We start from the raw sequence: 23,826 nt of genomic DNA on the forward strand, positions 1-23,826 counted from the left end.
GATGTCGTAAGAAAACATTTACACCTGTCACCTTATTGTTGGTGAATACATAATGTACATGGGAATGAGACAGACAACAGAATTTGATAAGTTGAGAGAAAATAGATCAACTTGCCATGTAAAGAAGAACAAGGGTTGAAATCATGAGATGAAACCAGAAGATAATTCAGAAGTGTATTTTTTTATTGTTAATACATTTTTGATGATTATTAACATCCTCTTGCTACATTTATCTTGCTACAAGATACAGAACACAATTGGATATCCCCTCCCCCCATCACAATATTTTCCTTCTTTCACACTGTAGAAATAACAATAAACTAGGCGGTCTTCTTGTTATGGGCCAGTTTAAATTTAGTGCTGTAGAAATAAGAATAAACCAGGTGGCCTTCATGTTATGGGCCAGTTTCATGCTGTAGAAATAAGAATAAACTAAGTGGCCTTCTTGTTATGGGCCAGTGATAAACAATAAACATTGTATAACAATGATAAGTTGTTATCTTTTTACAATGTCCATTTACTTCACTTCTGAATAAGGAATTCCAGGCATGGAGCTAGTAATAGAAAGACCAGGCAAGACTAGGCCCAATACATATGACGTGTAATCTATAACTGAGTTATAGAGGTTATGATGATAAAATAATTGTTCTATAGATTGCGATTTTATTCGAAGCAAAATGATTTAATATGGCATGTACACTTAGTCCACTGTCAACAACATGTAAGTTGTGTATCATAGTCTTCATAGTACACACCACTAAAATGATGAAGTTAACATTAGGGTTAGGGATTTATACAGTACAGGCTATGTTGTTGAAATGATTACACAGGTATTATCTATAGAAAAAGTAGTTATCACAGTGAAAATGGGCTTGATGTTGAAACCATGTTGAAAGGTTGGCTTGATATTGAAAGGTGGGCTTGATGTGATGTTGTGCCCTGTGTTCTAATGAAGAAGTTCAGTTTCCAAGCTGTTATGTTTTCTAGCCATAGATTGTCTATCAAGTGTACCAAACAAACATGAATACTACATGCAATGAAAATTCTATTTCATGGGCCTATGGCAGTCATTTTTTTAAAAATATGAAATCGTTGACTTTCAACATGGTCCTACAAGTATATTTCTTATAACAGAATGTCCCAAAATAATGGCTCTATGGTATTTAAAGTGTAAACTCTATATGTTGGTTTTGGTAAGCTCTATAGCCTGCTTCTTTGAACTCCTTAGCAGCACTGGCAGGATCATCGGCCTGAAATATAATAACAGTAAAAAATGACATAAAATTAGGTTTGTAAAATATTGACAGTAATGTAAATCAGACTCTTTACTTTCACAGAAAGGAAAATATTAAATATATGTTTTCAGTGAGATAAACATATCCTTTATAACTGTACTGGTTGGGTGTATAATTATAAGTATAATTTTGTTGTACAACATTGGGTTGTAGAAGCCGTAATTTGTAGGTAGTAAATATTATTTAAAAATCTGTACATGTAAAAGTGTTTTAAATATTCCACACTTTTGAAATCATTCACTCTCACCTTGTAAATACCACGTCCCACAATAATCACATCAGTTCCTCTGTTTGTTACTACTTCCTCTGGTGTTAAATATTGCTGACCTAGGGTGTCACCTCCACCACCTAGCTGGACACCTAAAATCAAATTAGAGTGAACAATTTGCAGTAAAAAAATGTATTTTTGTGCTTTATATTTGTTAAAAGAACAAACAGCATAAAAGTATAAGGTAAATAAAGAAATAGCATCAAGTTTCCTACATCAGATTTTAATCAGATTGGCGTTGGAGTAAAGTTCTCTTTGGAACTATTTTTCTTACCTGGTGTCATGTGGATAAATCTTGGGTCATTAGTGTGTCGTGAGGTGCATATAAACCCCATCACAAAATCAGCATTGTCTTCTGCCATCTTGACAGATGCTGCAGAAGTAGAGATAATACAAAATTTCAATTAATTCCACTTTTGTTTGGAATATGTAGCACAACTTTAGAGATGCTTTAGTGTAACTGACTACATTTTTATGACGACATCATCTCTCACTGGTTAAATACAAACCTTTGGTATAAACTCCAGTAGCTAGGGGGCTTTGTGAAATCTTCATATCTGAGGCATGCTTAGCTCCAGGATAAAAGTCAAAAGTCATGATATTAAGACTCCATCTGTCATTGGTTAAATACTTTTTTTTTATACATACCCTTGGTATAATCTCCAGTAGCTAGGGTGCCTTGTGAACTCATTCCAGCAATCAATAAACACCCTCTTTGTTTGGGTAGACCAATCTCTTTAAGTCCTTTGATAATTCCTTCACCTGGTACAGTGTGAGCATTTACTATATGAGCCCAGTCACTGATTTTATATATACCCTGGCTGTACTGATGTTTTACTGTGTTACCAATGTCAGCAAATTTCCTACAAAGAGAACATACCAACTACTGTAGTTAATAGAATATAAATATGTTTACAGTATACAGCCAAGCAGTTGTTAGCACCCTTTGAGAGAGGGTTCCGAGTTTTGATCCTAGGTGGCACTGATATAGCTGCTGACTGACTATTGCATTCAGTTTGAATTTAGTAATAATGATGAACATCTCTTGACTGATTTGTTCACCCCTATATTTTCACACATTTGGTTTGGTTCAATCATTTTCTATTGTTAGTTAGGAACTAAGATCACAAAATGGGTGAATAGCTAGTGTAAAGGTGTTTACTCATAATGTATTATGTATAACTAGGCAAGCATAAAATTATGACAGCTTGAACCATAGACATGGAGAAGATATCTTCCTTATCTGCACTTGTACTTTCCTTTGAAAGTCATTTCAAATTTACTATAAACTATAATCAAGAAAGTTGACTCACCTGTCTTCAAAAATCAAGAAATTGTGTTTCTCCGCCAGCTCTTGAAGACTTTTAATGAAATCTTGACTGAAATCTTCCAAGACATCTATATGTGTCTTGAGAAGACAAATATGTGGTCCTACAGAATCTGTAAGCTACAATGTAAGAATAAACTTTAAGATTTTATATGTGACAATGGGGTGAGATCAATAGTTCAATGTAGTATAAAAAATTGAATTCTTTTATAAGTTTTAATTAGGCCTCAACCCCCCCCCCCCCCAAAAAAAAAAAAATATTAATTAAATTGGCCAAAATTGATAATTGTTTCAAACAGCACAATCAATTTCAAATCAGTATGTAGTAGTATGTAGTACTATGAATACAAAGCCAGTATGTAGTGCTATGAATACAAAGCCAGTATGTAGTAGTATGTACTGCTATGAATACAAAGCCAGTATATGTAGTAGTATGTACTGCTATGAATACAAAGTCAGTATATGTAGTAGTATGTAGTGCTATGAATACAAAGCCAGTATGTAGTAGTATGTACTGCTATGAATACAAAGCCAGTATGCAGTGAGGAAAAAATAGTTCTTTTATTGACATTTGAATGTATTCAAGTGCCATGCAATTACTATAGCCAAAATTCTTCCATTTCTCAATTTGACTGTCAGACAGTTTTAGAAATATTTGTATTTAGGGGTACAAAACAGATCAATTAAAGGTAAAATAGTTTTTGTACAATGATAACTAAAATGCCCCCCCCCCTCCAACTGAAAAAATACCTTTTCTATATCCTACAACACCACAACTGCTCACACCCCTAATGAATCCAATGTACATATAGTTGCACCAGAGATGGTATGGCTCCATGGGCAGTTGGGCAAGTATAAAGGGTTGAACCATTATTTTGAGAGGGGTGTTAAACGGAAACAGGGAAACCTAAAGTGGCCATATGGATGATAAATTGGGGTATTGGATTTTTAATTCATAAAACATATTTATCATGTTTTTCTACTTGAACCCCCCCCCCCCCCCCCACACACACACACACACACACATACACACCAAACACAGACAGCCACACTATACCATATGTGTGGCACAGCTGAATATCAGTCCATTTGGATAGTCATCATGGTTTCAGGTTACCCTGTCTGACCTGTCTTCAAAGATACTAGTAAAAGTATTCAAATCTGTACACCTACGGATGACCCTGTCAATTCAACATTTTGTTATATCCATGTCAAACAGAAGCAATACAAATACTAAGTATACCGGTACAACAGAAGTGTGCATGACACTCGGCTAAATAGTTCAAATCAGTTTATATAAGTTTGGTAGCCAACACGTAAAACAGTATCGTGATCTCAGTTGTACAAAGGTAACATGACTAGGTTGGTAGATACAAACATGTAGTAAACAAATGATTGATAACTGAATTGGTTAATTAGTTTAGATACCAAGTATTTCAAGTAGACATTTTTTATCTTGATATCTGTCTGGTATTTCAAGTGAAAAAATCTTTTGTTGTAATCATTTTACGACCCAGTGTGCAGTAAACTAAATATTAATCACACCATGGTACACAGCTGCTAGACCCCTTGGTCAATTCTTCTTTAATACTTCACTGAAAGTGACTATGGGTCACACAGAAGGCTGTACACCAGAGATACTGTCATCCACAGCTTTTTATTCCTTCAACCTGCTAAGGGAAGATCAGGGTCTTACTACAAGACTGAACTTAGGATATACACTATACATGTAATGTACACGACATCGATTTTACCAACCCAAGCATTGTCAAAACACACCTGAGTTTATTTCCTGTTGATAAGATTGATAAATTACTGAATCACAAGTACAAGGTACTGCATGTCTCCCAGAGAATGCAATGTTGACTACATCACATGACATTTGACCCATATCACAGGACCCTTATGTCACTGAATATAAGTTTAGTATCCATGGTACCTAGGACACACACAAACAAGACACAATCACAGCAAAGACAATCTGAACACACTTGGGGAGTGCAATTACAGTTCCATATTTAGTTGGGTTGTACTGACTATGTTGAAGACATCATGGCGACCGCAGCACCAGATTTGGACACATTCCTGGCTGAATTTGGTGAGGGTTTTCTTTCTTGTTCAATTTGTTTAGAGCAGTACAAGAATCCCAAAATACTACCATGTCAACACACCTTTTGTCAGGATTGTTTGGTTACATTAGTCAAGAAAACTGGCAAACTAAATTGTTCTACGTGTGACACACCATGTGAACTAGAAGAAGGTGGCGTGTCTGAACTGCAAGCAAACTTCTTCATGAACTCATTGCTTGATCTGGTTAAAAACACAAAAGCAAGTGATGTGTCAGAACCAGCACTTTGTGAGGGGTGTGAAGAAAACACTGCAACACACAGATGTATTGATTGCAGCTCAGAATTTTGCTTAATTTGTACCAAGACACACAGAAGAATGGTAGTGACAAGAAACCACAATGTTGTTGAACTTGAGGAGTTCAAAGAAGTCAAAACCACTAGTCGGTTGCTACAGCAACAAAACATCTACTGCAACATACATCCTGAGAATGCAGTCAAATATTTCTGTGAGACCTGTCAAGTCACTATGTGTACCGACTGTGCCATGATTAAACATCGCAGTGAGAAACATGTCCACAGAGAACTGAAAGATGTGGCCGATGAATACATCACACAGTTGACAGAATTGATGGCAAAGTTGAGAGGAAAAGAAAAAGAAACTGAAAGATGCAAGTCAGAAGCTAAACAGACCAAAGATAGTTTACAAGTAAAGTGTCTGGAAGAAGAAAAAAAGGTGAGAAAGAAAGCAGAAGAGATGGTACAGAAGATAAGGAAGGAAGAAAAGAGACTAGTAGAGGAGTTGAAGACAGAGTATGGACAGAAAGTAAAAACTACTGAAGTCCAAATAGATGAATGGGAAATGAAACATGGCAATATCTCTAGTACATGTGGTTATCTAGAAACATTCATTCATCATGGAAGTGCTGCCCAGCTGATGTCCAACAAACAAGACACAGTACGTCACATTCAAGGTCTTATTGCCATGGATACCAAACAACAAACCAAACCTGAAGAGGTTGAGTTCAAACCCTCTGCAGACATGTCTGAGAAAGGCATGCTGGGATTGCTGTACAGAAAAACAGATACTATGGATTACACTACTCCAAGCAAAGGAACCAAGCCTGTTGGTCATCACGTCGCCATGAGACCTACAACCTCACCTGCTGATGCAAAGAAGTCAACAGATAGTTCTGGTAGTGGTAGTGTTGTAAAACCTGACATACCTGAGATCTGTGCAGCACAGTGTGTTGTTGAAAAAGTTCCAACTAAGCTACTGGAAGATGAATCATGTGACATAGTGATCAGAACCAAAGACAGACAGGGAAGACAAGTCATACCAATACCACCTGTATCAGCTGAGATGACTAAACCAGATGGAACAAGACAGGATGTCAAAGTAACTGACACCAGAGATGGTACACTAGCTTTCACTGTCAGAGGAGAAATGAAAGGTAGACATCAGGTTACCATGGCAATCAAAGATCAACCAATACCTGGATCTCCTTTTAGCATAGTTGTCAATAGAAGAGTGATGAAGACTATAGGAAAGTTTGGTAGTGGGAAAGGAGAATTAAATAGTCCAATCAGTGTTACCATGAATAAAAGGAGACAACATGTGGTTACTGAGTGGGGTAACAACAGGATGCAAGTAATAGATAGGGATGGCAATCATGTAAGAAATTTTACATTCACACAGTTTAAGAATACCTTCTATCCACAGGATGTAGCAGTGTCTGATGATGGTAACTATTTCATGACAGATTATTACAACCATCAAATTGTTGTAAGTGATGAGAATGGTAGACTACTCAGATGCTTTGGTCAGAATGAACTGAAGTTTCCCCGAGGGATCACTATCAGCCCTGTAGATGGCGCTGTCTATGTTACAGAGTGGAATGGAAAATTAGGCGATAATACTGACAAGACAAAACACTGTGTCAGTAAATACACCCAAGATGGTAAATACATCTCAACCTTTGGTAAATATGGACGTGGACGGAGTGAATTCAATGCACCGAAATATCCAGCTATAAGCAAACAAGGTTTGATTTATGTACCAGACCAGAACATTAACCGTGTACAAGTATTCAATAAAGAATGCCGATTTGTATTTCAGTTTGGTCAGTTTGGAGAAGATAGTGGTCAAATGAAATGGCCAGACGGAGCAGCTGTTGACAATGCTGGTAATGTGTACATCACAGAGCAAGGTAACAAGAGAGTTCAGAAGTTCAACAGTAAAGGTAAATTCATATGTCGTATTGATAGTGGTGATGCAGGACTGATGTGGCCCATGGGTGTAGCAGTAACAGATGATATACCAGCTAAGGTCATTGTGGCAGACTACCAGGGTAACTGCCTCAAGGTTTTCACACAGTTGCAGTGAAGAGTGAACAGTTCTGTATATGCAAGATACAGAACCACATATACTTTGAACTGTATCCATAGCAACTCAAAGATAATGAAACTACATTTGTAAAGCATATGCATTGGAAAGTACAGACATTATGGTCAGAACGCTATAAGAAATACACAAAAACACATCTGCTAAGGTGATTAATTAATTACATCATTGTCTGAAGGTTTTTACATGGTGAAGAGATAACAGTAATGTGTATGCAAATATAAAGAATTGTACACACTGAACAGTAACCATAGCAACAGAAATTGAAGTACAAATGACATGGAAAATACTGAGTTAAATACTGAATCTAGTAATCCATGACATACATGTACATGTATTATACATTGACAAAATAGGGGAGTTTAGGGGTGTGTTATCTAATATTTGGGTCTAAAATAGGGTTTGTTTCTTTTAGAGGTGAACATTTGCAATGGGGTCCGCTCTACACTATTTTTGATTTTGTTTGGTCACCAGTCTAAAATGATGTTCTGGAAGGAAACGTGACATCCACATCATAAATACTCAGCTAATTTCCTAGCTGATATAGTGCTATCATTTGCCAGTTATTAGATATATAATCAGCAGAGTATATCTAGAAATTCTTGGTTTTATATTTTGCATTCTCACAAACCAGAGCTGTTATTTCTTCTGCGACTGTAGATCATGTGATATGCATGAGGCAGTCTGATTGGTTGTCGTGTTGATATGCAAAACAACGAAATTAGCTATGCAGGAATAATCAATTTCTACGTGAATGGAACATGGCCACTTGGTGGTGTGTCTTGAACGATGCTGTAAGAGAGGCTGTGGCTTATGACGATGAGATTTTGCCCCACCATGTTGATCAACGTTGACTACACATGTGTATCACTGCATTCATTTGTTTAAGATGGAAGCTGACGTTGTTGACCCGATTTGATCAACTTGTATTGTCTAAAATGGGATATCAATTTTTGGTCAAGATGGGTCTGAAATGGGGTCTGGATTTGGCAGCATTGGACACATACCCTTAGCAGAGCTAGCAATTGGTACCTTTCCCCTACGTTGGTGGAAACTAGAAAGCAGTCATCTGGCTAGGATGTTGTCTGAACATCAGTTAAAGTTAATGTCCTCTGTATGCAAATATAGCGAACCATATACACTACTAAATACATATATATATGCATATTAACCAAGAGGTGACTATAACACTTTATGATATAATGACATCATTGTATAAAAATACAGCCGTTGTGTTCATAACGCCTAATGCACATACAAACATGACATTTCTCTTCATTATAAAAATTATGTTCAGGTGCAGTCAACAAAACTGTTCTTGCAAAAAGCTGTTCTTATGCAATTTTCAGCCCTCTAAACCAATTTGACACACCGCTGATACACAGCCATTTATTGTGCCTCGTCAAAATTTGAAGCTCTCTGTAATCTCTCATTATCTGGCGACAATGTAACTTTGGCTAATTTGACGGGCCATTGTCACATATTTATGACATATCAAAATATTTGTGGTTACTCACAAGGAAACATAACTTTCAACACTTTGACCTAAAACAACAATTGTCATCAGAGGGCACACATACACTAAGTCTATAATTTTAACTCTTCTGTCAGTTACTGCTATGCAATAATTTTCAATAAAATTCAGACATTAACAAACCATAATTATTTCATTGGCAATAAAAGATGATTTTATGATTACTCAATGTGTGTTTAATTTGTAAAGTAATGTGGAGTGTACTACTGTATCTTTTGAGTCAGGAGAAATAATATATTCAAATTGCACACTGAATATTCATGAATCCTGAGTGCCTATACCCTTCTGAAGTTTTAAATATATCTCATGGATATTCATTGTGCAACATGAATATATTATTTCTGCTGACTCCCATGATGCAATATGACCAACAGCAGAGATACCCAAAAGGTACAAAATCAACTTGAAGTTTCTCTGAAATCGCAAATAATTCTGGGTCATAAAATCATAAAATGACTCTCCAGACCCATAGTTTATGAAAATGTCTCTATTTCCTGGAGTGGTGTTACCCTTTAAAGGCCAGGGTTTCAATCCCAGGTTCTTACATTATTGTTATCTTATGAATGGAACCGTTAGGATTACATAGAATCTTTCTTTTTTTCGGGACCAACATTTTCTATCACTCTGACAGAAAACTGTTTTTTGTTCCTAAATTGTAATCCAGATCTTTAATGACAAATTGTTAGAGCAGTTCTATGGACTGAAATTTATGTGAATAACATTTTTTACAAACCTTTAAAAGTTCATCGCATTTCGTTACGTCTGGTGAAAAACACAAATTTGTTTGCTTGGTATCCATTATCTCCAGAAGTTGCTTGGCAACAGGATGTGTACATAGTTGGGCACGTTCATGGTAACGTAAACCCTGTAAAGGGAAAAACCTAATAATGAGAAACTAACTACTGTGATCAAAGGTGTTCATCAGCTTGGTAGATTACATGACTCGCAAAGGTTAAACACACAAGCAGTTCAAAGTTTTTTAGCATTGAGCTTTCGGTCTGTCTTGTCAACGATCCTCATCAGAATGACAAATTTCATAGTTACAGCTGACCACTAGGTGGCGGTATGATCAGCTGATCGTACAAAGTTTTCAGCATTGTGTGTTTGATCTGTCTTGGTCGACAATCCTCACCACTTGACAAATTCCCTAGTTACAACTGACCACTAGATGGCAGTATAATATGTCTTGATTGACAATCCTCATCAGAATGACAAATTACATAGTTACAACTGACCTCTAGGTGGCGGTATGATCAGCCGATTGTAGATGTTAACGAGGTCATGTGTGAGAGATATGTACATTGTAGATCACATGACTTACACGGTGTATAACTCACCAGTAAATCAAAGATTCCAGCTTTCAATCTTTCTTTGTAGATGATCCTCATGAAAATGACAAATAGTTACAGCTGACCACAATGTTGGAAACTTTGAACTGCTTGTGTATCAGGTTCATAACCTGTATCAGTCAGTTACAATCATTCAGATTTAACCCTTTCATGACCAGAGACGAGTTTTAAATAATATGGGGACCCAATTTATATGAATATTTTCATAATTATAATAATATTACTTTATTAGGAAGTAACATTTCTTTAATTCCAGTCTAAAATGAAGTTGATATATGCCAAAAACTTACATAAAACAAGAATTTTGTCCACACAATTTTGGCGGGAATGTTTTCAGTATTGAAGTGGTTAATCATTAATAATTCAAAATCTACAGACAGTTCAAAATATTAGTTCCACAGGAAAAAAACGGGCAAAGACTTTACTCATATTTTGTGTGATTTTCATTTAATTTTCAACTTGACACTGACCTTTTTACTTTTCTTGTTCTGTTGTTCTGGTTCACCATACCCTTGGTCGAGTTTAAACATGTTTTCTGCCAAGAATTGCTGCACTGCTTTGACGGTCTCTACATCCAGCTTTCCATGTTTTTCCAGTACTTCAAGGATATCCGACATTCCACAGACACTGGAAATAAAGACGATTAATAGTCAGTGATTTGTCTAAGATTTGGTAGACTGTAAGATACATCACTGGCCTCTTCTCACCTTTTCAATGCCTGTTAATGTGTACGTGCCTGTGATTGGCTGCAACCAGTTCTGATTGGAAATGCTAGGAAGAGTGCAGTTTGATACAGATGTGGGAGGGGTTGGCCGATGTGTGAGGGCGCCCCGTCACAGCGTACCTTACAGACTAAAGATTTGGGAATCCCATTCAAATAGGAAGGGGGGGGGGGGGTGCATTAAAAACTTGAAGATTTCCATAATCTTTGCCATAATTTGGTGGGGAAGCCTAGGGAATTTCGGTACATTTTATCTGCTGTCAGCTTTCAAAACATGTGAGTGAATTCATGGGTCTAGGGACATATATTCTGTTCTTTGTGTTTTGTTTTGCTAAGGGTTCAGAACACTTACTAAACACCAAGGAACTTGAGAGAGATTTTGCACTTGCTACCTTTCACAAAAATGCTGGTACGTACATGTACCCAAGTACATTGACAGAGGAACTTACATAGATTTCATCTCTCATCTCAAATTGTTTGAGCAAATGATGACAAGGAACATATTTGATGAATCATAAGTTTTAAGTGAAGTTTAGAGAAAAATACTGAGGGCAAAAATGTTACAAATGGTTTGACCTCATCACATAATAAGTTTGTATGACTGTACAATGTATCAATTGAATACAATGCAAAGAATGCAAAAAACAAGGTTACAATCTTATAAAAACAAAAGAATCCTATTTTTTTAACTGTGGTGGCAGCATACACTGACATGTTTTCAGTTTATCGTCTTTGTGACATTTGAACCATGGTGCACTAAATAGTTACAATGTCATAGTAACTTTGGAAATTTATGAGCACTAATGAAATTTGGTACAATTCAGTGTCCTCAAAAACAAAATATACCCCCCAAAAAAACCGTTTTTGTATTTTTACAGTAGAAATAGAATCTTTTATGTAATCCAAACATATGCGTATCTAAACAATTTATGTAGGATAAGGAAGTGTGTCTGATGGCTGTAAATACTAAATCCTACCTAGTCATAGCAGACCCTAAATATTCTTTGCAGTCTGTGAAAATGTTCTAAAGATAGAATATAATGAGATTTCAAAATTCAGAAAACAAACAAACAAACACACACACACACATGTACACATATACACATTCAAGATGTTATCCCAATTTTAAAAAAAAAATCAATACCCTCCTCCCCCCTCCTTTCCTCCTCAAAATACAGTTTTCTCAAGGTCCTCATGTGATTTATTGAGAGTAACAGAAATTTATATCCATATCAAAACAGAAAAACTTTGTCAGCCAAATTTCCTGCAATCTTATCATTATTTTCTGAGAAAATACAGAATACTGTAAACCTACAAATTTTCACTAAAGACTTATTTATTGTCACTTATTTCGTTGGGAAAAAAAATAGTGACTAAAGTGTCTTCTTGTACATACACACAATGTACATGTTGGGTAATTAGTGCAAAATTTGATGAGACTTGACATCTTGGAATATGCTAGTTACGATAATATCTAGGTTTCAGTAATCAGAACTACATATTCCATCATTTGGTATAAAACATGAAACTAGGCTAGAATGACTTATATATTTGTTTTTCTGATGAAAGTGCTCAAAGGGGAAGGTCTAAGAAAGTTGTTTTGACATCTAAAAATGTCCTTGGTGTGTACATGTATGTTATATAGAAGTGAAGTGAAGTGTTTGGATATGATTGGAAAGTAATGGACTCCACAAATCAATACATAAAATACAAAAAAACTCTGTATTTACAGTATCTGGCTTCATGTACTTACTACACAGTAATACAGGCCTTGAAGTAGACCCTCTCACAGTCCTCGGAGCATCGCATTGCTAAAAGGGGCTGTTTTGTATGTACCAATATCTACTACATAATTCTACTCAAATATCCTTGCACTGTGGGCAGTCATTGACAACATAGGGCTAAGCATTTGTTGACGTGTTACTATGATGCCCCAGGACATTGCAGTTACACTGCACATCGAAGTAACACGTCAACAAATGCTTAGCACTATGTAGTCAACGAGGGCACACAGTACAAGGATATTCTAGTACAATTATGCAGCAGATACAAAACATACAAAACAGCTTATAACGATGCCCCCCCCCCCCCCCCCCCCCCCCGTTCCAGTTGTATATACTGTACCAATGATATGTGTAATGTTAATTCATACAAATAAATTATTCAAAATAAGGGTGATTTGTCAAAAATACACTTACATTTTTAATACTGCAACTAAGATGATGCGAGAACTACAGACATCAATATGTGGGGTTTTTTTTAATTCACACAAAATTTGTTAATGCATATATGGACGATTCTTTAAAAATTAATTTTTAAAATTTTAAGACGACCTCCAATAATACTATGATAGAGCTACAAGCATCAACATATTTTTAATTCATACAAATTTGTGATTGAAAATATGGATTAGTCTTTCTTTCAGAAATGTTGTTTTTCATTTTTCTAATCTTAAAGAAGACCTTGTACATTTATTATGAGACTAACAGGCCTTGAAATATGTAATATTAAATCCTTCAAAGTTGTGATTGAAAATATGAATGATTTATTCAAAACAAAATTTTTGATTTTTAAGACCTTACATGAGATTGTGAGAGAGTTATTGACGTTAACATATACTATTTCAATTCATACAAATTTGTTACTGTAAATATGAACGATTCTTTCGAAATTATTGTGTTTTTTTTTCAAAATTTGAAGATGTCAAATGAGACTGAGATGGAGCTACAGGCATCAACATATTTTTAATTCATACAAATTTGTGATTGAAAATATGGATTAGTCTTTCAAATTTAGTTGTTTTTTTAAATTGTAAGACCTTACAATTTACATAATACTACAGGAGATAGCTACACACATCAACATGTATTATTTTAATTCATATAAATTTGTGTTCGAAAACATACATTGTTGGTAATTATTTTTTCAAAAAAAAAAGTTTTTTATTTTGAAGAGTGCAACCAGGGCAATCAAGAGATCCACAGGTGTTGACCTGTGTAATGTTGCAATTCGTACGACATTGTGACTGAAAATAAAGTGATCTTTTTAAAAATTCAATTTATCATTTTATAAGATCGGATACTGAGACTAGACTTCATATACTTGTTATTATGGCAACTGCCTTCATTTGAAGTCATACAAATTTGTGATTAAGAATATGGATGAGGCCATACGAAAGTTTGTTTTTCACTTCAAAGACGAACAAACATAAAAAAAATATGTATTTTTTCTTTCATTTAATCTTAGAAACCTTGCACGTAACTAGGACATCACGCCCTTAGAAGTGTGAAGTACCGGCATTGACATAACAAACAAATATAAATCAATTTTTTTTGTCTGGGTGGGTGGAGTGGGGGTTGTAAGTAGATAATATCTGACTTCCTCAGGTATGTTACCAAGGATCTTAACCAAATTGATGCTGCAAGGTATGGAAATACATTTTGTATAATTTATGCACTTTTTTTCAGATTTTATTCTCTCCGCATTACCAGGGTTCCAAAACTTTTGCAAAAACACTGGTAATGTTTAACTCATGCAATCCGTGCTTGAAAATAGAGTGACCTTCTTGTAATTTCTGCATTCCTTCTGAATGAGGTAACAGGGATATTGAGACCTCTTGTAATTTGAGTGTTCTCTCTGATGTAATTTTTTGGAACTACATTTATTGTATGTTTGCCATAAGTGATTTTTTGGAACGAATACACTTCACTTACGCATGTGCCATCAACCTCTTCTTGTATGGCATTAGATTTGACTCCATGCAAAGTAATAACCGTCATGCAGTGTTGCAGCCAGCCTTTTGGAAGAGTGGGACATAGTGTCCCGAGACTTTCATTTTTCAGGGTCATCATAAATGTTTTGGGGACATTGATATTTATAAAAAAAGTGTCAATGGCGTTGTAGCACAACTGTACAGTATTTTAAAATATTTACCCACATGCTGATCCACGGTAGATATTTGCTGAATGATTATGCAGTTGCTATAGGTGTGGTCATGTTGCTAAACATATTTGCATACAATTTTAGTGTGGGTCATCTATGACCCGTCACTTCCAAAATTGTGGGTCAGGTCCAAAAAATGTGTGTCAAATGACCCAAAAAGCCACTCTGGCTGCAACACTGGTCATGTTTACCAATCTAAGGCATACAACATTTCTTTAAAAGATGGCAATAAAGTGGGTGTTCATAATATGATATACATTATCTTGTACGTACAATGTATACCACCTTGGTTTGCAGTCCTCCATGACAAAAATCTAATATTTAGCATTCAGGCCAAGTTTCTTACATAACGGTGACAAAAACGGTGACCAAAATATTGCAAATACAATGTATTCTACTATGTATTGGAGTACTTGAGGGCCTCAATGGAAAGAAAGGGTTTCATTTACTTTAGTATTGTAACACTTATTTGAGCTACCCTGAATAAATGTATTTTATTATCATTATTACTATTATTATTATCATTATGAAGGTGGTAATTTCATATTTACCAATCTAGGGCACTCTTCAACAATTCTTTCAAAACAGGCTTCTAAGTAGATGACTAGTATTTGTTGAAATATAGCATATTACTTATCAAGTCACTATGAACCAACTCTATCTCTTAATTATTTTAAGTATGATATGACTATCAAATTCCATGTCATAATTTACTGTCACACCTATTGTTATCGCCATGGAAATCAATCATTATCTTAATATTTAATTTCAACGATCCTTTCTTACCAGACAGTTAATTAACAAAAGTAATAACATCAGTTCACACAGTGAATTTATCATTTGGTTGCTAAGCAACAGTCATCTAGATTTTAGTCATTTAGCTCATGGTTGTTCAACAGAAAATTGAAAAATTATCATCACGTTGCAATTACTCTAATCAATCATTTTTTTAAGGAGATGTAAAAATCTACTGATCAGAATTCGTCATTCAATTTATCAGGCCTTCCGACAAATTTTTTGCACAATTTTGCATATTCTTGGTACCTTGGTGTTTATACTCTCCTGGTAGACAGAGATTGGGAAAGAGCAAATATAATAACCAAGATCCTCTTTTAGTGCAGAACATTTTCCACCCACAATTAACAAGTACTGTGATGTTTTGTTTGGGGTAGTAAGTAGGTAAAAATCTACAGAATAGCTCCCCAATTAGTTAACCAGGATTCCCTACCAGTGTTTTTGTGCGTGAGTTGTCAAGTAGGTAAAATCTACCCATTACCTCCCCAATTTGATTACCGAGATTCCCTACAAAATGAGAAACACTGAATTACAACTTGTCCCTCATTCATTATTCAGTGGAGAGTCTTGCTATGGACACACAATGCCTCATGGGAGTCCGCACACATGCATTTGAAACAGCAGAACATAAATATTCATGATTTTTCATTCGAGATAATAAGCACCCAAGAGTCATTTAGTTCCTGCAATGCATTGCCCTTTAATAAACCAAAAGATACCTAGAAGAGTTTAATTTATCAACCTCTCAACTACAACCTACCTAGAATTACCTTTATATCTCGAGACCTGTTGTCTTTTGTTTTATAGTGTCACCTGGTTATTTCACCTCACTTGACCTCTGACCTCACACTGTCGTCATGAAGTGATTTTCAATGTACATGCATATGTGGCGTGTCCTCAGACTCCTGGATAAAAAGCCATTTGTGATCTGTGTCAGTGTCCACACGCTGGAGCTGTGTATGCGCTAGCTCTCAATTAGTAGATGGGAGTTAGCACAGTCACAGTTCCAGCACCATGGACAGACTAGCCATCAGGTTGCAAACAGCTTTTATCCTGAAGAATTGGAGACAGTTACCAAATGTAACAAACAAACATACCCTCACTTGACCTATTTTTGGAGAAATTATCAAATTGATCCTTCCCCAGGATTTTCTTGAAAGGTTACCCAATGTTTGAAGTTCTACTCTTTCTTGGCATCTAAATTTCTCTAATTTTATGAATTTATTCTCATCTAAGTTTATCAATGTACAAAATGCAATGTAGCATCACTCCTGGGACATCATGCCTGCTAGAATTTTCTAAAACCCCTGCTAACTTTGTAGCCATTTAGACACTGAATATGACATCCTTTTTATTTCCTATACTGTAGCACAGGACAGCCTGGAATCCATGCTACAGGCACAGCCTCCACAAATACATGTGTACCAATCTACATTAAATTTTTCAACTGAAAAAATGGAAAATAAAATTTTGTTTTTTTTCTTCTTCTTACATTAGTATGAAGTTCTTGAATGCAACATCATTGTTTGAACTAGGGGTGGAGTAGGGGGGTAAATTATGTATGAGTATGAGTGGGTGGGGGTGGGAGTGTATCATTATTCAAGTTGTACCATGATGATTTATTGACTGTGATGGCTAATTGACCTTCTTTGTATTTTAAGTGGCTTTGACCTTGACTTTTCTCATCTCATCACAAGGACATATTGACTGTTAAATGTCAAGAGAATGAGACTGGTAATATTAGTATAATTAAGGTAGATGTAATGAGACATAACATACCATATTATAGAACTACATCCTTCAAGTTCTTTACCATGCGTATCTTTGCATATTTTATGATGGCTCATTAATATTTGTTATTACTTTCTTAGAAAATGGTCCATGTAATGTTGTATACATATGTACAAATGTGCACTATCAGTGTTTTTGCTAAAGGTTGGGAGACCCTGGAATTAGGAGGTAGGGAGAGTGGTAAAACCTGTATAGATAATACTTTGTATTAGCGTATGTTTTCTATCCTTTTTGGTCTAAAATGCGGTGGTTTTTTCGAGCTGAAGAGTCAAAAACAGGGTCCAATTGGCATTATTTTCAATTTTGTTTGGTCTAATATGGTCTAATGATATTACCAAATCATAACTGTCATTAATTGCCCCGGAGTGTTGCTTCCTCAGGAAAATGTATTTAGGTGTAAACTTTCATCTTTTAATAATCTGTAATCGTCTAAAATGGGTATTGATTTTTGGTCAAAGTGGGTCTAAAATGGGCGCCTGGGGTTACCAGCATTGGCCACACACCCCTACTAGAGCTGACCACAGGTACCACCCCCAGGGTTGCCCCAAAATATGGAACTCTTTGCCACTTGACATTCACCAAGCCTCCAGCCTGGATTGTTTCAAAACAAAACAAAACTGAACTTATTTGTTCACCAAAGCCTATGGTGTGCTCTAGCCATTCAGCGCTACTGAACAGAACATTTCTTTGGTAATCATAGCTATAGAAATGTGATTGATTGATTGATTGAACAGAGAAGGGGAAATGTGGTTAAAATCTACTTCAAATAGAGGATAGATATCTTTGGCTTGTAGCTTGCACTCGCCTGTAGTTAGGTCCCCTGACAGACAATTTATCCATCAGCTGTGATGGGAAAGCTCAGTAACTGTATTTGCATGACTGCAATGCAACTATTCAAGTATAATTGAAGGATGTTGACAGCTTTCTTTACCAAAGGGATTGCATGATGTACTTCACGAGAAACAACCTGCAAAAGTATCAGGGTGTGATTGAAGAAGCTATGGAAGGGATCAGTTACTCACTCACTACTTGTATAGATTAGCATTTTTTTAGTTTTATTTGGAAAACCTGGTGACAGAGTGTGGAAATTTGGTAAAACTTTCAAAGATTTCCATATCTTGCATTTAATTTGTGTGGGGAACCCTGGCAACAGGGAAAATGTGGCAACATAGAGGGAAAATATGGCAATAGAATGGGAAAATATGGCAATAGAATGGGAAAATATGGCAATAGAATGGGAAAATATGGCAATAGAATGGGAAAATATGGCAACAGAGAGGGAAAATATACAAAAACTTGAATAGTTTCCCAAACTTTAATGGTACCATAATTTTGGAGGGGAACACAGTGTTCCCCTCCAAAATTATGGTACCATTAAAGTTTGGGAAACTATTCAAGTTTTTGTATATTACACTGTAAACTATATTTTATATACATACTTTGAGCCATAATGTTGGAGAGGAGCCATGGTAACAGAGAGAACTGATTTGGTAAAACCTGCATAAATGTTTATAAACTGTACTATAATTGGGTTGGGAAATTAAATCACATGGTGAACTCAGCTAGGTTTCACCTATAGCTCACCAGTCATAAAATACACTGGTAGGATAGAGTCCGATATAATTTGACGATGTGAACTGACTTACCCTACCTGGAGTAGGATGTATTTCAAGAGTGTGAACACTTACTGACTTACCATTATCCTACCTGGGGTAGAATACATTTTGACAGTGTGAACTGACTTACCATTACCCTACCTGGGGTAGAATACATTTTGACAGTGTGAACTGACTTACCATTATCCTACCTGGGGTAGAATACATTTTGACAGTGTGAACTGACTTACCATTACCCTACCTGGGGTAGAATGTATTTTGACAGTGTGAACTGACTTACCATTACCTTACCTGGGGTGGGATGTATTTTGACAGTGACTGACTTACCATTACCTTACCTGGGGTAGAATGTATTTTGACAGTGTGAACTGACTTACCATTACCTTACCTGGGGTAGGATGTATTTCAACAGTGTGAACTGACTTATTGACTTACCATTGTAGGTTGATTCCTTGATGCTGAAGTCTTTGTTTTCCACCTTGTTGTCTATCCAATAAAACTACTGCATCTGTTACAACTATGCCCTCTTGAGTCAGAGCCTGGAAATGAAAACATGACTGGGTTTTAGAAGGTATGAAACATGAAGTACAGTCAACGTTCTGATTCAAGACTGACCTGTACTCCTTTAAATGTAGGGAGAAACCTCACTTAAGTATACCACGAACTAAGATTGTGGAAAACTTGGTCCATATTCCCAGGAGTTGCTCAATTTAATGTAACGCCTCTGTAAGGGCATACATGTATTACACCTTATGGTTTTGCAACAAAGGTACAAACATAACAATAATACAACAATGGGCTATTTTAGCTGGGACCATAAAGTGAGACTCCAAGTTTCACAAAAACTCAATCTGGGACCAGTCCTAGTTCAAATCTGGGACAGGTCTCAGTTTCATTCTGGGGCTGTAAATATTCAATGTTAATCATGTTGTGATGCTGAGAAGGTTTGTTAAGCATACAACCCATTGCAGCCTTTATAAGCGCACAGGATTAAAGCATTCACATTGCAACCTCTATCCTATCAGGTCCCCAATTGTACAGCTGAGACACAGTCGTGGTTGACGTCCTCCTCCAAGAACTTTAGCCACTCAAAAACACATGGCAGCAGCATGGCTATAACTGATAACATGCAAATTTCAAGCCATTCAACCATCAAGACTCGACAAAGGCATGATTTTCTCCTTGTTTAATGTCATCAAAAAAAAAAAAAAAAAAAACGGTGCTAATTCAAGTTAGGGGTAAAATAACATGGGCAATCTTGAAGGGTGTCACAGTACATGTATATGTAATGCTACCAACAGTACTGTTCCACTGGATGACAAGGTTTTTGTTAGTACACATCAAACACAGTGGAACTTAGACTATAAGATACATCGTGTTGTTCAGCCAATCCAGGCTTCCAAAATCACATGACACCATCTCACATCTTATATACATGTAGCTGTGACTAAATGAGTCATAGTATTAGCTTGTACCAGACATGTTGTGTCACTCCACCCACAATAGTTTTGTCTGATACATAAGGGTCCCTTGACATGGCATATATTACAGAGTAACTGATTTATAGAGTATTAGACTGTACAATATGTCATGTCACTCCACCCTCAGCAGACTTGGCCCATGTATGAGGGCATCCCAACACAACATACCTTATAGACTGCATGATTTATAGATTGAAAGGTGCGTCATGTTGCTCTGATATCGGCCCTCATCAGTCTTGGCCAATGTGTAAGGATGTTCTAAGACTGTGTAACTTACTGACTAAATAATTCATAACTCCTTTTAATTCAACAGGCTTCTGAGCCTCAAAATTATTCAACATATATTGAACCTGTGAGGCTCAAGTCCAGAGTTTGTCAGGCTGAGTTCTCTTATGGTCAGAGATCTCTCATATTCAGGAGCTCTCCTCACCTGTACTGTTTCCATGACACTAGACCCACTTGTCACAACGTCTTCTACAACCAGACATTTCTCACCAAGTTTGAAACAACCTTCTATGATCTTCTTTGTCCCATACCCCTTTGCTTCCTTTCTTCTCATCAACATAGGTACATTGTGATTGGCTGACATCAGGGTTGCTAATGGCAATGCGGTGTAAGGAACTCCACAGACAGAATCAAACTTGGCATTTTCTTTGTCGACAGCTTGCCACAGAAATTCAGCTACATCGCTCTGCAAGATAACAATATCAATGGAGTCACTTTGGAACAGTACATTTGAAAGGGTTATGTCATTTCAGTATGTCTACTACAGTGCTTCCTCATTTCCATTGCACCCTCTGTGAATAAAGAGGATTAAAGCATTCACATTACAACCTCTGTCCTACCAGGTCCCCAATTATACAGCTGGGTTGACTGGGGCACAAGCGATCATCATGACTCTGCAGTACCCTGACTGTATTGAATAGGGTTGATCAGTGATGAGAGAGTAAAGGCCCATAATTGAAACTTTTTTCTATAGCTCTGTCAAAGTCACTTTTCTCACCCAAAATTTCATCATTATGTTGCCATCAAAAAAGTCATTATTCATGTAGATGAAAATAATCATTGTTTGAAAATTGTACATCTCTCTCTCTCTCTCTCTCTCTCTCTCTCTCTCTCTCTCTCTCTCTCTCTCTCTCTCTCTCTCTCTCTCTCTCTCTCTCTCTCTCTCTCTCTCTCTCTCTCTCTCTCTCTCTCTCTCTCTCTCTCTCTCTTGCTCCCCCCCCCCCAGCCTGGAGTTTATGTTGTCATATTTTGTATGTTTTGGGGATACTAGCTCATGGCAACTCTGACTTGAGTAGAGTCAAGTATATTTGTCGGCATGACAACAGTCACACTGACAACATCTACAGGACTGTACTCAGCTCAGAATTGCTTCATCATTTTTTGCAACAGATACAGGTTCAAAGAAAAGTCTTTCCTTGTCAGTTGGGGGCATGACTTTCAATTTTTACATCATCCCCTTTTTATCCACATTCACTTTGCAAATATATAATAAAATTGTGTATTATGAAGATATGTAACATTTCTTTTTCTACAGCTGACTAATGAATGTTATTATCATGTGATATTTAAAAAATATATTTTATGCGTTAGTCGTCACTGTTTGTGGTGTTAATAAAGTCATCATTTGAGAGCTCGAGAGGGGAGAGGGGGTACATTAGAAATTCTTTCCATAATTTAGATAATATATATTAGACTATAAGACATTAAACAGCTTAGCAATATTAACTTATATCCAGTCTAACTGTCTTGACACTGGCTCCTCACTATTACAACCAGCCTCGTCGGATGACAAACTCCAGTCACAGACTAGAATTTAGAGTCTATGCCACAAGTAAATAAACATTAAGATTACGACTGGCGACAAAAAACCAACTTTGGCTATGTGAAATATCAAGCGAGATCAAAGTGATGGAGACACGCAGGGTATTCGTGTAATAACATATGCCAATGTGATTTAGTCCTAACGGAGGCATGACCAACGGGCAGTCGTGTGACATGACAGAAAGCATGGATGTATTAGTCTCCCTAATACATCCATGCAGAAAGCAATATTATATACATAATATACCTCGTGCATATCCCTCATTCATTGGACTCGGAGTCATTGCTAAATGCCCGGAAGACAAGTGTAACGCCTCTCGGCTCTGTTACTGTAATGTCATTTGTCTCACAGATTTATCTTATTTCGTAATGTAGTTGGTTAGAATTTGATAAAATTGTCTCTCTGTCGGCTGCAGTGTCTCTTTTTAATAAACAAGGGAAAGTTTTAGCACCAAATGACACGCCAAGGTCGGTCACTTATGATCGTCACATGGGAATAACACAGCCACAGAAACGAAGAGTAAATTGATCATCTTACCATGAGTTTCGGGTAAGACACAATAACACGTAGATCGAAATACACCGGTGATTGGATGCCACTCTTTAGTGTAAATGAGCCGAACTTCAGAGCCTGTATCTCATATAACTGAAGAATTAATTGTTCCAAATCCATGGTGAACACACGTACACTTCTTTGACTCCACGCTGAAATGGTCCCGCGCTGAGGGGTCAAGGGTCATGACCCGATTCAAACTCGGAAGAGTCCACTATGCTGCACAATAAAGGGGTGTGCATGACTCCACACCTGTTCTCAGTTACTCATGTGATTTCATGTGATTTCAAGCATGTCAAGAGGTAGATGCAATTTTATTTTATCAAAATCCGTGTTTCTGCTTGCATTCGTAAAATTGTGAACATATTGAAAATTAAACTATTTATTTTATACCAGACTCAAGGGTATCTCCCTGGTCTCAAGACGTTACCAATCTCTTAGTTCTGTTAAAAATATTCTAGAACGATCATAACCATCATAACGATGATAATTTTACCTCTTTTCAAGTTTTTAAGATAAAGTTACATACAGATGTAAGGGTGGAAATTATTTAACTTATGATGGGAAAATTCAGGGGAAAAACAATGATTGGAAGAAACGAATTGTTCTTCAGGTTTAAGACATGTGTTTATGTTTTAAAACATTTTAGAAACTTCAATATATAATTTAAGTTAAGTATTTGGGAAGATTTTACTTAGCCACGTGGAGATATGAATGAACGGTTCAAGTCCCGTGTTACTCTCGCGTATCTATTTAGTGATATCTGGTTCATTATGAGTGACTATACAAGTCAGAATCAACACACTAAAACAATATATATGTGACTCATAAAAAACATCGTAGTAATAATCGGACAG

At 36.4% G+C, this 23,826-nt stretch overlaps 1 protein-coding gene across 1 annotated transcript; it reads right to left on the reverse strand.

Annotated features, from left to right (window-relative positions):
• Positions 1-219: 219 nt before the first annotated feature.
• On the reverse strand, positions 220-23,126 carry LOC144448265 (uridine 5'-monophosphate synthase-like). The gene is made up of 10 exons (XM_078138445.1): positions 22,955-23,126; positions 21,020-21,280; positions 19,544-19,647; positions 10,714-10,870; positions 9,628-9,759; positions 2,877-3,010; positions 2,212-2,426; positions 1,838-1,936; positions 1,543-1,655; positions 220-1,250 (listed from the first exon to the last, which is right to left on the reverse strand). The coding sequence occupies exons 1-10, from the start codon at positions 23,087-23,089 to the stop codon at positions 1,164-1,166; spliced, it is 1,437 nt and encodes a 478-aa protein (XP_077994571.1). The 5' UTR covers positions 23,090-23,126; the 3' UTR covers positions 220-1,163.
• Between the last annotated feature and the right edge of the window lie 700 nt (positions 23,127-23,826).

Source organism: Glandiceps talaboti, chromosome 17, assembly GCF_964340395.1.
Source record: "Glandiceps talaboti chromosome 17, keGlaTala1.1, whole genome shotgun sequence".
NCBI classification, from domain to species: Eukaryota; Metazoa; Hemichordata; class Enteropneusta; family Spengelidae; genus Glandiceps; species Glandiceps talaboti.

Bases quoted from the DNA above. Each gene is read 5' to 3' on its own strand.
- LOC144448265 (XM_078138445.1), bottom strand. From the start codon at position 23,089: ATGGATTTGGAACAATTAATTCTTCAGTTATATGAGATACAGGCTCTG. The intron at 10,871-19,543 runs GTAAGTCAATAA...CTTTATTTCCAG, and splicing joins CAAGGAATCAACCTACAATG to TGTCTGTGGAATGTCGGATA. The intron at 1,251-1,542 runs GTGAGAGTGAAT...ATTATATTTCAG, and splicing joins TGGGACGTGGTATTTACAAG to GCCGATGATCCTGCCAGTGC.